Below are 13,785 nucleotides of genomic sequence, written 5' to 3'. Positions count from 1 at the left end.
CTTCCATAGAAACTACATTTTTGCATAACAGAATGTCTCTGTTCTCCCATACTATATCTTAAAATATATAACACCTCATGGCATTGCTGTCTCCCCTAATTCAAATAAACTTAGCAAACATTCCTGGGAAAGAGTACAGTGTGACAACCCAGTAAAGCTCCTTCTTTAGAAAACCAGAGTAGCTCCTATTTTTGCCTGTAAGTTCTGCTAGACTTGTGTCTATGAATGTCATTGTCAGCGTCAATGAATGATACATTTTCTTTACTCACTGATCCAACTACCTTGTTAAATCATAGACTCTCCCAAATTATTGCATGGGGCAAAGCCAGTCTTTACAGACAAACTTGTAGGCAAGTGCTCCAGCACTGCTTTTTTGCTTGTTCCCTTACAGAGGACATAGTAAATGATCTTTCTACACAGAAGGGTCAGAAAAATTGATGAGAGCTCAGTCTGTGGATGCAGATGGGTTATTACAGTGGAAATTCTGTTACAATTGAGGCAATGTTTGTTTTACAGGATTCAACCTACAGCCAGCAACTCATTATTCCAAGTACAGGCTTGCCTTTGAAAACCAAAATATATGCAGCTGTAAGAGCAACCAACCTTGATGGCAGGTACCATAAAGGGTGTTATTTCTTGTCTTGTCAGCTTTTCAGCTCTTGTTACTTATCTGATTTAGAAGCATCTGTCTTTCCTCATAGCTTTTGTGTTTCAAAGTAATGGTGGGTGTTCAATAACCACTGCTCTCAGATGGAGGGTGTCAGGTCCTTGACAGTGAATGCATATTTTGCTTCAGTTCTCATATGAAAGTTTTCCTGAATGATACTTTAAATCCTATATTGTTTTTTTATTTTAGAAAAGGCCTCTGTATGAGAAAATCCAGGGCTTTTAATTTAGTGGGTTGGTTTTGATTTCTAGTCCTATGTGGCCATGATTTCTGAGAGGAGGTGTACAGTGTGTGTTGGTATGGTGGTTGACTTGCATGAAACCAAATTATTTGGTTTATACAATTCTGCTGCTGTGTTGTGCTCTTTAATTTTCTAAGTAATCGGAGAAACAGGATGACTTGTATGTGATGTGTTTAATACAGTTTCTCTATACAAGCCTGCATTACTGTTTGTATGCTTTCCTGTACTGTCCTTTCATCTCACTTCACTCACACCCCCAGTCTTGCATTGCCGCTTCCCTGATCTATCACTTTACTCCCTGTGCAGGTGGAATGTTTTGATGGACTACTGTTACACCACACCGTCTGGCAATCCTAGTGATGATCTTCGATATGATCTTTTCTTCAGGTAGGCCCTGTGCAAATCCAGTATTTTGTTGGTCCTTCTTTAAAAAGAATAATTATAAATCTCTTCAATAGTAGTGTCTTAAGCTGCCTGGAAAGTTTAAGCATTATTAGCAGGCAGGCCAAGGGCTAGGTTTATAGCTAACATGTCAGAACTTATTTGTGTGTGAACGTAAACATAGAAGCAAGTGCAAAGTCATAAGAATTATGAAGGTAGAAAAGTATATGACCAAAATAGTTCTGATAGAGATAAAATAAACTCTCAAAGTGAATGGCTAAACTGGCCTTTATTTTACCAAAGGTAAATATGGTGAATGACAGTGATATAAAACATCAGAGATTCCAATCCAGGAAAGTAGTTAAGCAAATGATTAAATATAAATAGATGCTCCTGCTTCTACTTCCTGTTATAACATTTATTTGAATTGGAGCATTGAAAAACATCTTGGCAGTATCTCAGATTAAATTTTATCTGTGACACCTACTGGAGCAATACTGTCTTCATTTGGAGTTACCTGTCTATACTGGTTAGCATACCTGATTGCTTTTTGCTTCAGGTCTCAAGTTTCTTTGGGCACTGGAATTAAATGGTACCTTGGTTACAGCTGCAGTGCTGCAAAACAAAGCATAGTGTTTTCTTAGGAATGTGCTTCAGCACGGGGAGCTGCAGCCTAACAGGCAGATTGTGTCTGCAGATATTTGCACTGTGTTCTTTTCCAAGGAACTAAAGCATTGAACTTGCTGCTTAAGTCATCTTATTCTCAGCTAACAGCTTCAAAATACTAACAGAGCTGCTCATCCCAGTTTTACTCTTCTCTGCAAAAACTAGCTGTGACAAGGATCCGCAGACAACCATAATTGAAAACGGCAAGAGTCAAATGGGCCGGTTTTCCTTTGAGGTGTTTCGCTTTGTGAAGCACAAGAACCAGAAGATGTCGACAGTCTTCCTTCACTGTGTGACAAAGCTGTGCAGAGCAGATGACTGTCCCTTTCTTGTGCCAGTAAGTTCTTAGTTATCTGGATATAAAATAGGCACACTGGGGTTCTGCGTACAAGTTTTATGGAAGTTTGGATGGCACAGAATGAAAGCGACTGGTAGGGACTGAAGTAAGAATGTTTTTTGTGTCTGAAGTAATGTGGAACAACTAATGAAGAATATGGAAATGAACACTGTCTGGAGTGAACATTTATCTGGAGATAAAATAATACTAGACCTGCAAAACACAGGTTACTGAATATATGAGAAATGACTGCTTTGCCTTTGTGGTCTTTAGTTTTTAAAAGTAAGAATTCTGAGATGGCTTTCAGGTTGATATTCTTAGTAGTAAGGTATCCAGCATCACAGTGGATGAGGACAAATATCTTAAAATAGAATTTATGGAAAACTTAAAGCTATAGGAAATGCTGTTATACTGACAAGAAAAATCTGTGAAAGTTTCTCATAATGAAAAAGATACTATGCCCCTTATAGTTTATTATCATCTGCCTTACCATTTGGAAACTATTCTTTTGTTGAAGTTCATGAGGTTATGTCTCCAAAATGAACTAGTTTTAGGAGTATCAGGGACAACAAATATATTTTGAAAATTGAAACATTTAAATAAACATGTAAACACAAACTTCTGTGATGTCTTCAGAACACAGCATTGTTTCCTATCGAATGACTCCCCATTTAGAATTTTAAAGTGCTGTCAGTCCAGTATACTTCTGAAATTTTGTACATTATTTCATATGATGTTACCCATTTACGTAACACATTTCGTTTTGTATTCAATTTGTGTTCTGAGGTTTTTGAAGTTCTTTCACAAGAAGCTGAAACTAAATAAATGCTCTTATTTGAAGCGTGCTTGAGTACCCTAGATTAAGGTAGATGATAGGTTACAGATGTCAAAGGCGGATTCCAGATGAGAGTGCTGGGGATTTAGTGTGAGTCATTGCTATTTAGAACTCCATGGAAGATGTGCAAACCCTCGCTCGAGAAGCTTGCTAGAATAGGGATTGTCAAGCAAAACAGATTTGTTGGGGAAAACTGTCTGTAAACATAACTTTGGGAAATTAACTACTGAAAATTTAATATACTATAAGATGGATCTTGTATGCAAGAGCAATGTAGTTTGGTAAACAAAGTGAGGCAAAATACAATGGGAAGCCAGGCATTTATAAAATACACTTCTAGGCAATATTGTAGATGTTTTTATTGCAAGGTAATTTAATGCATACTAAGAAATAAAATCAAAGTCGTAGTATTACTTATCAAAGAGTTTATATTAAAGAAGGAAGCACAAAAGGCCACAATTATGTTCCATTCTGAATCTGTGGTTGTTTTGATTGACCACTCAGATCTGCAGTAACAGAGAAAGAAGAGACACTGGTGGAAGGACAACTTGGAGCCCTCAGAGCACATCTGGCAATGCTGTAATCTCTGCTGGCCCCATCATTACAAGGAGTGGTAGGAATAAACAATCTTTCTCTATGGAATGCAGGAATTTCAGAAACCTGGGGAAATGTTTTGTAGTTTAATGTAAATTTGCAGTGACTTAAAGGGTGAATTCTCTGTTAGTTTGCTGTGTATTTTTTTACAAGTGTTGAGTATTTTTTTACTATATTTTTTACTACTTTCTTTGGTAGGAATTTTGAGCTAGTATTTATGCTTGGCTCTCTCATGCTTCCTCCTCCACTAAAATCATGGTGGGATACTGTTATACATATAAGGCCATTATAAAAGCCTAAATTCAATGGATTGACTTCTTTTTTTGTCAGATTTCACTGAAGATAATAGAATTTAAGGTACTGTGTTCAGTGTTGCAATTTAATTTGGATGGATAATGAATATTCACTGTCACTTTCTATTCACCATTTCTTCCAGCTTCCCTCTGGGTTTTTATCTACATGTGGTCTAAAATTAATGCACACTATTCTTAGCCTTCAGCTATAAGAAAGGAATGGGACAAAACCATTGTAAATTTTAAACAGTGGGCTAAAATCCACTGCTTTAAATTGAGGGTAAAATTCTATGATTTTCATTTTTATTGCTGAAGCTTTTAGGAAAAAGAAAGAGGCAGCTCTAAATGCAACCTGCAGTCTCTGAAAATAATTTATGTGACTGCAGTTTAAATTTTAGAAATTGCAGGTATTTATAAGTAGTTGCAGTTAAGCAACTGATTTCAGCCCTCTTAGATTTAGGATACTGAGAGTAGGACTGAAGCTGGTCTAGGAAAACGAATTTAAACACTTGAGAATAAAATTCTTCTTTAAATGACAAGTAGTTGTCTCCATCCACAAAGAGAGCAACTGACCCTCCAGAATGGGGAACCACCTTTTAGAACAAATAGGTTCCATTAAGAGCAGCATTTCTGCAATGAAAATGCGTAATTTTTTTGCATTATACATGGTCCATTTGAGCTGCTGCTATCAGATTAGTCAAGAAAAAGTAGAACTAACTTCAAAGTTGCACACATGAGTACATATGGGAAATGAGTGACGGATTGGCTCAGCCAAACACACATGCTGCAGTAGTGCTGCCTTAGGCAAGGAATGGAAACTAGATACAGCTTGTTATATGAGCAACCCCTGGTAGGTAATATAGCTCATGATTCAAATGCTGTGAATGCTATTTTTACAATTCAAAACAAAAAGGATACTTATCAATTACCTTTAAATACTGCATAGCTTCAAGCAAAGAAATCTGCCCATGGATGTTTAATGGTCCCAAAGAAAGGATAAACAATTTTGTAATTTCGTGGCAACAGTTGAGGTTGTTTAAATGAAATCATGAATAAGACTGAAAAAGGAAACTATTTTTTTAGGTGTATTCTAAAAGTGGGTGGGTAAAGGTTTTTTGATTTCTCTATCTTCATAGTATGCTTTTGGAGCATTCCACTCATGATGACAGAAGGATGGTTTAATGAGAAGTACTTGAACAAAAATGGAATTCAATTCTAAACTCTGCCACGAATTTCATGAGTGACATTGGGCAAGTCCCGCAATATGATTTGCATTTCTCTTTTTCTTCGGGAGCAGAAAGAGGGAATTAGTCCTGCTGTCACTTCCCATTGTGAAAATAAGCTCATAAAACCCAGGAGGCTTATGAATACTATAATTAACAAAATAAAAGGGGGAAGATCGTGAGAGAACTTGACTAAAACTATCTAGATGATGAATAAATTAGGATAAATTTGGATAATTTTGGATAATTTTTTTTTAAATTTAGTTAAATTTTCAATGAGGAATGCCAGGGTGTAGCCCTGGTTTGTAGTGGTGATGCATGGAAGTGCTTACACTATTTTCAAAGCCAGCTCAGGTCTTGCTTTAGCAGACATACATTTGTCCTGAGCCCATCAAACCTGTTGCACCTGGCTCGCTACAGTCCATATGCCAGTAGTAGGACTGCAGATGCACAGATGTGCAGCCCCTCACTTCCCTCATTTAGGGTGGAGCTGCAGCTGTCCTGGGGCTGGTCTGTGCACATCAGTGCCTGCAGAGGCTCCTCAAGGTAGCCAGGCCTCCCCACAAATCCTGTCACCAGCTGTCCTGACAATGGAGCTGCTGATGCAGCTGTCTTGGTAGGAACTGAATAGTGCTGCTGCAAAAGAGTGATGGTCCTTCTCCTGTGTAGTTCTGGACTCATATTTCCAACGTTTGGCTCTTTCCAGAGAAATGTTATACGTTTTTTGTTAATCTAAAATGAGTCATTACGGGAGCCGTACACAGAAGAAAATGTTTTAGTCTCTGTATGGAAACAAAGCAGCTACCTACTTGGGAAGTTGAAGTTATGTAGCTTTTGATGGATGTCTCACTTAAGCTTAGGAGACAGCGGCTTAAAACAAATGTATATGTGAGCTGTGCTTACAAATTGCACAAAAAACTCCAAAATAGTGACAAGAAATGTAATTCTGAAATGGACACTGGTAAGTAAGCAAAAACTGAAGACAAAATACAAGTGTTACCCTGAATATAAAGCCACTATGGAACTGCCAAGAGGAAAATGAGCATGGCGAAAAGAGCTTTTTGGTAATAATTTATAGTCGCTGACATGTTTTTTCTTGTAAAACTCAAGTTTTTTCCTATAGAGCTGTTTTATAATATGATTAACAGTGAAGGGACTTGCATATAACATGGTGCTTATTGTTGTATTTTTACTGAGAGAGACAACAGAACTGGTTCTTGATTTAATAATGGTGTTGGTTTGTTTTTCCACTAGACATTAAAAATATTAGTTAATATTTTAATATCCATTTAATATTAAAAATGAAGCAATAACATGCAATTAATGTTATTGTCCATATTCTAACAGAGATGCTAAAAGCTGCTAGTTAATGTGGCAAGTAGAGTTGATGTATTTTTAAAATAAAACTATGACTATTGGCTTTTGTGTTGCAAGACGGGAGGAGGTAGGCAGAGGTATTTTAAAAATATGACACATGCCATTTTTTTTTTATATAGATGAGACGCCAACCAACAATTCACAGCTTGGTAAGTTAATCAGAATTCCAAGAAACATAAAAGAGGGTTTATGAGGGAAGCAGAACCGAGGAGATGAACCATTTTGATTAATATCTATGCACTGGGTTTTTTTTTATTTTTTTGCCTTCTTTTTTTTTTGCTTAAATGAGTCGATACCAACATGCTGAAAAAAAAGCAATTGGTGAGCAATTGGAATTCTCACTTTAATTTGTGCACCCAGCACCATCTACATTGCATCTTTTAATTCCTATGATGAAATAGAAATGAAGATCTGATGCTACAGCATACGAGGGTGAAGGGTACATTACAGCCACCAGATACAAAACCAGACTTAAGCAGTAAAATTTGCTCATGCCACACAGGAGCAGCACAGGAAAATGGTTATTATGGAGCAGTCCAGCTCAGTTCACATTTCAAAGCCAGAGGGTCAGAGCTTCAGCTCTTGTTCTCCTGGCATTTAACCACACAAAGAGGCTGTGGAGAAACTTGGATAGAACTTGTGCCCTGCTAGGGCAGTGAAGGAAATAGGCTGTGGTGGAGATCAGCTCCTTAAGTTTTAGGATGCTTCTCCTTTGGGCACTTGGAACACTTGTTTCAGCCTATCTCTTACTGTTCTCTCCTGGTAACAAGGAGTGGCTGATGGATAAGAAAGGATTATTAGCTCAGTAAATATTACATTATCCTGCAGCCATAGGGAGGAGAGGAGAGAAGATCCAGCAGGCAGGAATTGTGCAGCAAGATTGATTTATTTAATTATTTTATAAACTCTTTTATAGATTCTTTTCTTCGTAGTCTAATCGGACAAAGGATCAGCCACCCCCTCAGTTGATTGGCTAGAAATCCTAAACATCCATTGTCAAAATATTTTTCTACTGTACCATAAACAAAGTTCTACAAGGTTGCAGGTGTTCATAATTTATAGAACTTTTTCTAATTTCTTTGTGAGAGAAAAGTATCCCATGGGCTTAGAAAGCAGCAGGAAAATTCCTTGCTAACAGCATTTTTGTATCCACAAAGGGTGATCAAGGTTATCATTGGGTCATTCCACCTTGAATTTCTTCATAAGAGGACTGAGTGGGACAAGGAATCTATCCTGTCCTCTGAACTCTAACACTATTTGTTCCTTTCTTTTCTCAACTTAGAACATATAAAAGCAGCTACTGTTCTTGCCTGTCATGGAAACAAAGTTCTTCCTGTAATTAATTGCTCCCTGGTGTGTTACTACCCATGGATATAATTAAAATAATAAAAAGCAAATTCTTTATTTGCTGTGTACAGTTTGCTGTGTTAATGGCTGCTACCTTTCCTTCCCATCCAACAAAAGTAGCAGTCTCTCCATCCCAGAGCAACAGCCCTTCCTTTGCCTGTTGCTGTCCCAGTGGAGAGCACAGAGGTAGAGTGAGGTGAGATTACTGCTGTAGTGGTCAGAAAGCAGCACAGTGTTGAGAAGGGGAGGGTAACCAGATCAACAGTGATGATTTCCTTTCAGCTTGGATGAGGAGGGTAGGATTAATGGTGTTGAGGGCAGGTGGCTGATTCTGGGAGGAGAAGTCTGGTTTCTCACATAGAGACTGTACTGTCATTTCACCTCACTCTCCACCACTGGTAATGGCAAATGCTTGTTGGTACTCAAATGGTCCTGCTGGAAAAGACAGTACTGCCTGTGGATGTACGTGGCCTATTATCTCAGAACAGGTCCATGAACAGCTTGTTGAACTGCAATAAGCATTAAATATGTCACCTTTTTATCTGACAATTGATAAGCATATGAAGAAGCCCTCTCTGAAGGTGTACAACAAGCTTCAAGAATGTCTGATATCTGGTGCCAGATATGTCTGTCCATTCATATAAACTTTGAATTGAGATGTAGATAATGATACTGGGGGAGAAATTCTTTCATTAACTTGATTAGGCCACAAATCCTTATATGTCTACCTTGTTAGCCCTTGGATAATGATAGTCTTGCCTTGAATAGCACAGGTCAAGGTTGGTCACTAGCAGATGAGGCATAATGCCTTAGAAGGCATATGTCTTTATCCCCCAGCATGACTGGTATTGAAAGAATCAATAACTTTTCAAAATGTACTTGGATAAGCTTTATCCAAGTAGATGGGTGCTCAGTCTGAGGTACAGTTTTATTTCCTTCACTGCAATTATACTGTGTATTGGGTGTTGGAAGGGGTAGGCAGAAGTGTTTGGCACTCCTGAGAGATTATAACCAGATCTTGCCTGAGCATTTTTCTTCTCCTTACAGCTCACCCAAACGGACCTCCTTTCCAGATGAACACAGTCACCCGTGCACTGATTTCAGGCATTGTCATCCTAGGAATTTCAAGCATTTTCTTTTTTGTATGTTCTCTAACCCTTCTGCACAGAAACTGGCCCAACAGTTCAGCCCTGAGTGGCATCCGGAACCCAGTTTTCAACTGAAAGTGATATGTTTGCACTTTTTGTTTGGGGTTGCCTTTCTCGTCTGTGAAATATGATTCCATTAAAAAGTAATATTAAGGCAACACTCCAGTGGTATCCAGCTTCTATTCCAGCTATTCTGTATTTGTAGATTTGGTAGATGTTGTTGTGTAGGTAAGCAGCAGTGATGTTGGTAATAAGCCTAGAAAATGTTGAGAATCTCAATTGTGTTTGCGATCAGACTGCATGACATTTGCCCATGAATGTGCTGACGATAGAGCTCATGTCTTCATCTTCTCAGTAAGGTCTAAAAGCTGAAGATGCTGCAGATGAGAACCTTTCCAAGCATGCCATTTTTACACAAAGCCTGACACATTCAGAAAAATTCATAAGTTCATAAACACCTGGTAAGATAAGGATAACTTCTTTTTTGTCATTACATTTTTCACGAAAACAAATGTGTCTCAGGAGGAATTTGTTTTCAGCTGTATTGGCTAAAAATAACCCAAGAGAAACTTAGAACAAGTGACTTTTACTTATTAATAATTTGGAAACATTTTCTTAAATTTATTTTCCATTGACTTGTGGAGATATCATGTATTGAGTATTGCCCAAACTTTCCTCACAGAAAATTATTTTTGGAGCACAATTTTTCAACTGAGTAAAACTCTCACCAATATACTAATTGGTAAGGGCAAGTTTTGCCCCATGAGTTTTTCAGTTCTGTGATAAAGCTTTCATTTCCATATGAAGAGTCATCAAAATCAGTTCTTGTTTCTTTAGCAGATTTTCTGCATGAGTTAGACTTGTTCACTGCATGGATGAGGGGAAGAGGGCAGCTAGAAGGATACCAGGCTACAAGCATACTGTACTGTTGACTGTAGTTAATCTGATAAACATCAGACTTACCTGAAGTGAGTGTGAGTGGCAGGTGCCCTCAAACAGGAGCACGAGGCAGTGGCTTAGCTGTGTAGAGTAGACAAAAATGCTGGTACTAGAGAGGCCACCATAAGCACAACATATTAAGCTGGACTGGATAGACAGTTGGGATTTTGGTCACGCATACAGCAGTTAAATTTCATTTTTCAAGTACTGTGTATTTGTATACACATGTATTTGTATAATACTGTGTATTATATATTGGCCTAGAAACACCTCATTGATATTTATCATCATCCTGTGTTAACTGTGTCTGTGTCTTCACTGATGTGACAGAACTGGCTAGTGATCAGGGCTTTTTGGCTCTCAAGGCTAAAGACAAATACAATCTTGTTCTCAGTTTTCTCTGATCCTGTAAATGCTGTATAAAGGCCTGTTGTTTGCAAATTCCACTGTGCTGTAGGGCGGTATCCCTAACAACCAATACTGTGCCTGTTTTCCTCCAGTCTTAATACCTCAGAAACATTTTTGCACTTCAGGGGTTAGGTCTGATGACATGTAAAACACGATTGTTTAATAAAATTATTTTAAACATTTCAGAATGGATGCTTTGTCTGAACTGTTTTCCTCCCCCTGTCCAATTGCTAGTTTTGTACGTGCTTCCAGGGACTTCATTCTACAAAGATGAAAACTGGACGTGCTTTTTTAAGTTGGTTTGGCAAAAGCTTTCAATATACAGGATAAATTAATATAATTATAGATTTACTGACCTTTAAAGGAGTGTGGTAAACTCTGGAGATTTATATTCCAGCCTGGGGATAAATAAATTCAGATAATCTATTTTAATTTACTAATAAAGGCAACCACAAAAATTCCATTAATGTAATTACTACTTAGTAAGGAGCAGCTTTATCTGAAAGTTTCCAGTGATGGAGATAGCCATTACCATGCTTAGAAAGTTGTTTCAGCAGTTAATTGCTATCTTCAGTACTTTTTAAAAGACTTACTAATGTGAATATGCCATTTTAACTTACCAGCCATTAAAAACTGTCAGGCTAATATCTGCTAGAGAGAGAGGGAGACCCTTTTTTTAACACAAGTCCCATATGGTTTGACTAAGACCACAGAAAAAGAAAGTGAATGGTGTTGGAAATAAAAAAGTTGCTTATATAATATCATACTTGTCCTATTTGATTTCTCAGTGTTTCTGGAAGACAGTTTGTTGTTTTTCTGTAAAGAAATGTATTTCATAGTAATTAACAAAGTCTTGTTGACCAAATTTTTTGAGGCTCGGGAAACCTATTACAAGAATGGAGTTGCTACTCAATAATGTTATATGCAAAATGTGATTCTTAAGTTTGTGAAAATTTCTGGAGTGGTTTGTTTTTGTGAAGAACCAGGTAAGATATTTGTGTAACTTTTCCTCATGTGGAAATTCCTAGGTACCAAAGGGTGATCTCCCTCTAGCTAAATTAGTGGACAGAGTTCCAACAGTCATCTGTAGGAGTCATTGCTGCGCTTGCTATGGACTGTGAATATGTTTGTCTCCATCCTTCATTAAAAGAGATAAATATGTGTTCCTCATTGGTAAAGAAACATGGAGAGTTGCAGGTGGAAGATGATGCCTACACCAAGGCTTATCCATTTACAGATCTGACATGGAAATGATTTATGAATTGTAGGAGAGCTGAAAACTTGAGCTAGGCTGGCAAAATATTTTTAGGAAGGTGCGGACTGACTGAATTTATAAAAACATCCCCATCCTGGTTTGTTTGAAAGAAACATACAGGTATTAAGGAACACGTGGAACCCATAACTTGTGACCTCACAAATTTCAAGTAACAGGTAAGCAGAAGTTGAGTGGATGTGCATGATGGTTATACCCTACTTTTTGAAGGGCAGAATGTCAAGTGAGAGGGAATGGGGAATGGATTGAAAATGTAAATTACATGTACTGGGCACTCAAAAGATCAAGTTTTAAATGAAGCACTGAAAATAAGAAGACACTTTGTATGAAGGAGCTCTGGCCAGATACAAAATGGGGGTCTTGTAGGTGAAGTGGAACAGAATTGCTAAAAGAATAGTGGCTCTGATAATGCAAGCACTTCTGTTAGGGGTGACTGTTATGTGTGCTTTAGTGCTTTTTTTTTGCACAGAGGTCAGGTTTCTGCAGACAAGCACAGTGTACAGGTCCGTGACCCGTATTGGGGATCAGATTGAAAAGAAAGTGAAGTTTCAAGTTCAGTTCTAAATCCAGTAGAATTTAATAAACCTATAAAAGGCTGAAAACACTTCCTGGGTGCATCCTTGGAAGAGATAAATGGCATATCCAACTGGAGCTGTGTATACCAGTGCTTGGGATAAATTCAGTTGATATTTGAGAAACAGGCCTTGGCCCAGGTATGTGGAAGTAAATCTATTCCCTGCTTTATTCAGCAGACACTATTTCTTACTCTTGATATCTCTTAGGCTCCACAAATGTCCCAGAAGAAGCAGACTTACCCTGGTTAAGCTACTGGTTTCTTCATCTGAAGGAGACATAGGTAGGAGTATTGTGGAAAACTAGGAAATGCTCCAAGTGTTGCAGACTTTTCCTTCCTCAGTTTACTCCCAGGTTTTATTTCAATGCCATTTGGACTTTCCACCATGCCTTTCAGGAAGGAAGAGGTAGGATGGAAGTGGAGGAGACATCAGAGAATAGCTCTGCACAGATTGGAGTCTGATACACCCGTGGTTTCAGTACTGTCATGGCTCTTTGCCATAATGTCTCTTTTGAAATGTTTTATTAATTTTTCTGTTATTAGTTAATTAACTCTTTCCTGGTCTTAAAAAGAGTATGCTTGTGCAATTAGGAAGCACACCCTTGGGATTAGAGAAATAGAAAATGTAAGGTGGAAAAGTTGTTTAAGTGACTTATTTTGTGAAGAAGGTAAACTAATCACTGTTGGTAAACCGAGGAAGGTGCTGGCCAGCCAGATTTCAAATGCTGCTACTGCATTTGTAACTTCTGCTTTTGGACCTCAGGGTGTTGTGTGAAAAGTACTTTGTGCTAAAGCAGGATCTGCCCCTGTCCTTATAACCAAAAAATACCATTCAGCCGTAGCTGAAATGTTTGCTGCAATCACCTGCTAAAAGGGGAAATCTTCACTCTTTTGAACTCATAAAATGATGGTGGTTATAGGCATTCGCTATCCTCACTGGAGTAGGCATCAGATGCTCTGTTTACATCATGAACTGCTTGTGTATAGACTCTAGGTCTCTGAAGTGTGTTTATCAAACTTGCTTGTTTTGCATAAATGAAACAAAAAATAAAAGTAGCTTTGCTTCAGCATGTTTTCAACCCCATTTTCTGGACTGAAGATTGAATCAGGAGAGGCCCTGTGTTTCTGCCGGCAGTCTGCTATATTTCCCACCTGGACAGAGAGGCTGAATGATATCCATTATAGACACTCTTCAAAGTGGGTGAAGAAGAATCTGCTCTTGTGACTGTTTTCTCTGTGCTGTAACCCCTTGTTTCTTGATTCAAGCTGAGGTTGAATCAAGCTCTATTCAGGCAATTTTATTACTTTTATCAGATGGTAATATCTCTCTGCTCAGCAGCTGTTTTGAGGGACAGGCATAGATTTAGTGTGGTTTTTAAACTGTTTTTTGGGGTTTTTTTAAACTTTATGAAGTGGAATTAGTGAACTGGACCACTCAGTACAATCACAAGTTACTTTATAGAGCAGATATTCTGATGTGTT

The 13,785-nt window shown here is 38.0% G+C and overlaps 1 protein-coding gene across 2 annotated transcripts in view; it reads left to right on the top strand.

The window, feature by feature from the left end:
* The window catches only part of ZPLD1 (zona pellucida like domain containing 1), a 105,146-nt gene extending 95,086 nt beyond the window's left edge, over positions 1-10,060 (top strand). For both annotated transcript variants that reach the window (XM_048295800.1, XM_048295801.1), the window contains exons 7-12: positions 517-614; positions 1,215-1,295; positions 2,121-2,292; positions 3,632-3,740; positions 6,734-6,763; positions 9,009-10,060. In XM_048295800.1, the coding sequence (XP_048151757.1) occupies positions 517-614; positions 1,215-1,295; positions 2,121-2,292; positions 3,632-3,740; positions 6,734-6,763; positions 9,009-9,184 (666 nt within the window). In that variant the 3' untranslated portion in view covers positions 9,185-10,060. The remainder of the gene's footprint in view (positions 1-516; positions 615-1,214; positions 1,296-2,120; positions 2,293-3,631; positions 3,741-6,733; positions 6,764-9,008) is intronic.
* Positions 10,061-13,785: the final 3,725 nt, after the last annotated feature.

The sequence above is a fragment of the Corvus hawaiiensis genome, chromosome 2 (genome assembly GCF_020740725.1).
Source record: "Corvus hawaiiensis isolate bCorHaw1 chromosome 2, bCorHaw1.pri.cur, whole genome shotgun sequence".
Taxonomy (NCBI): domain Eukaryota; kingdom Metazoa; phylum Chordata; class Aves; order Passeriformes; family Corvidae; genus Corvus; species Corvus hawaiiensis.
Note: the sequence above shows the minus strand (reverse complement) of the source record. Positions and strands in the feature narration are given on the sequence as shown.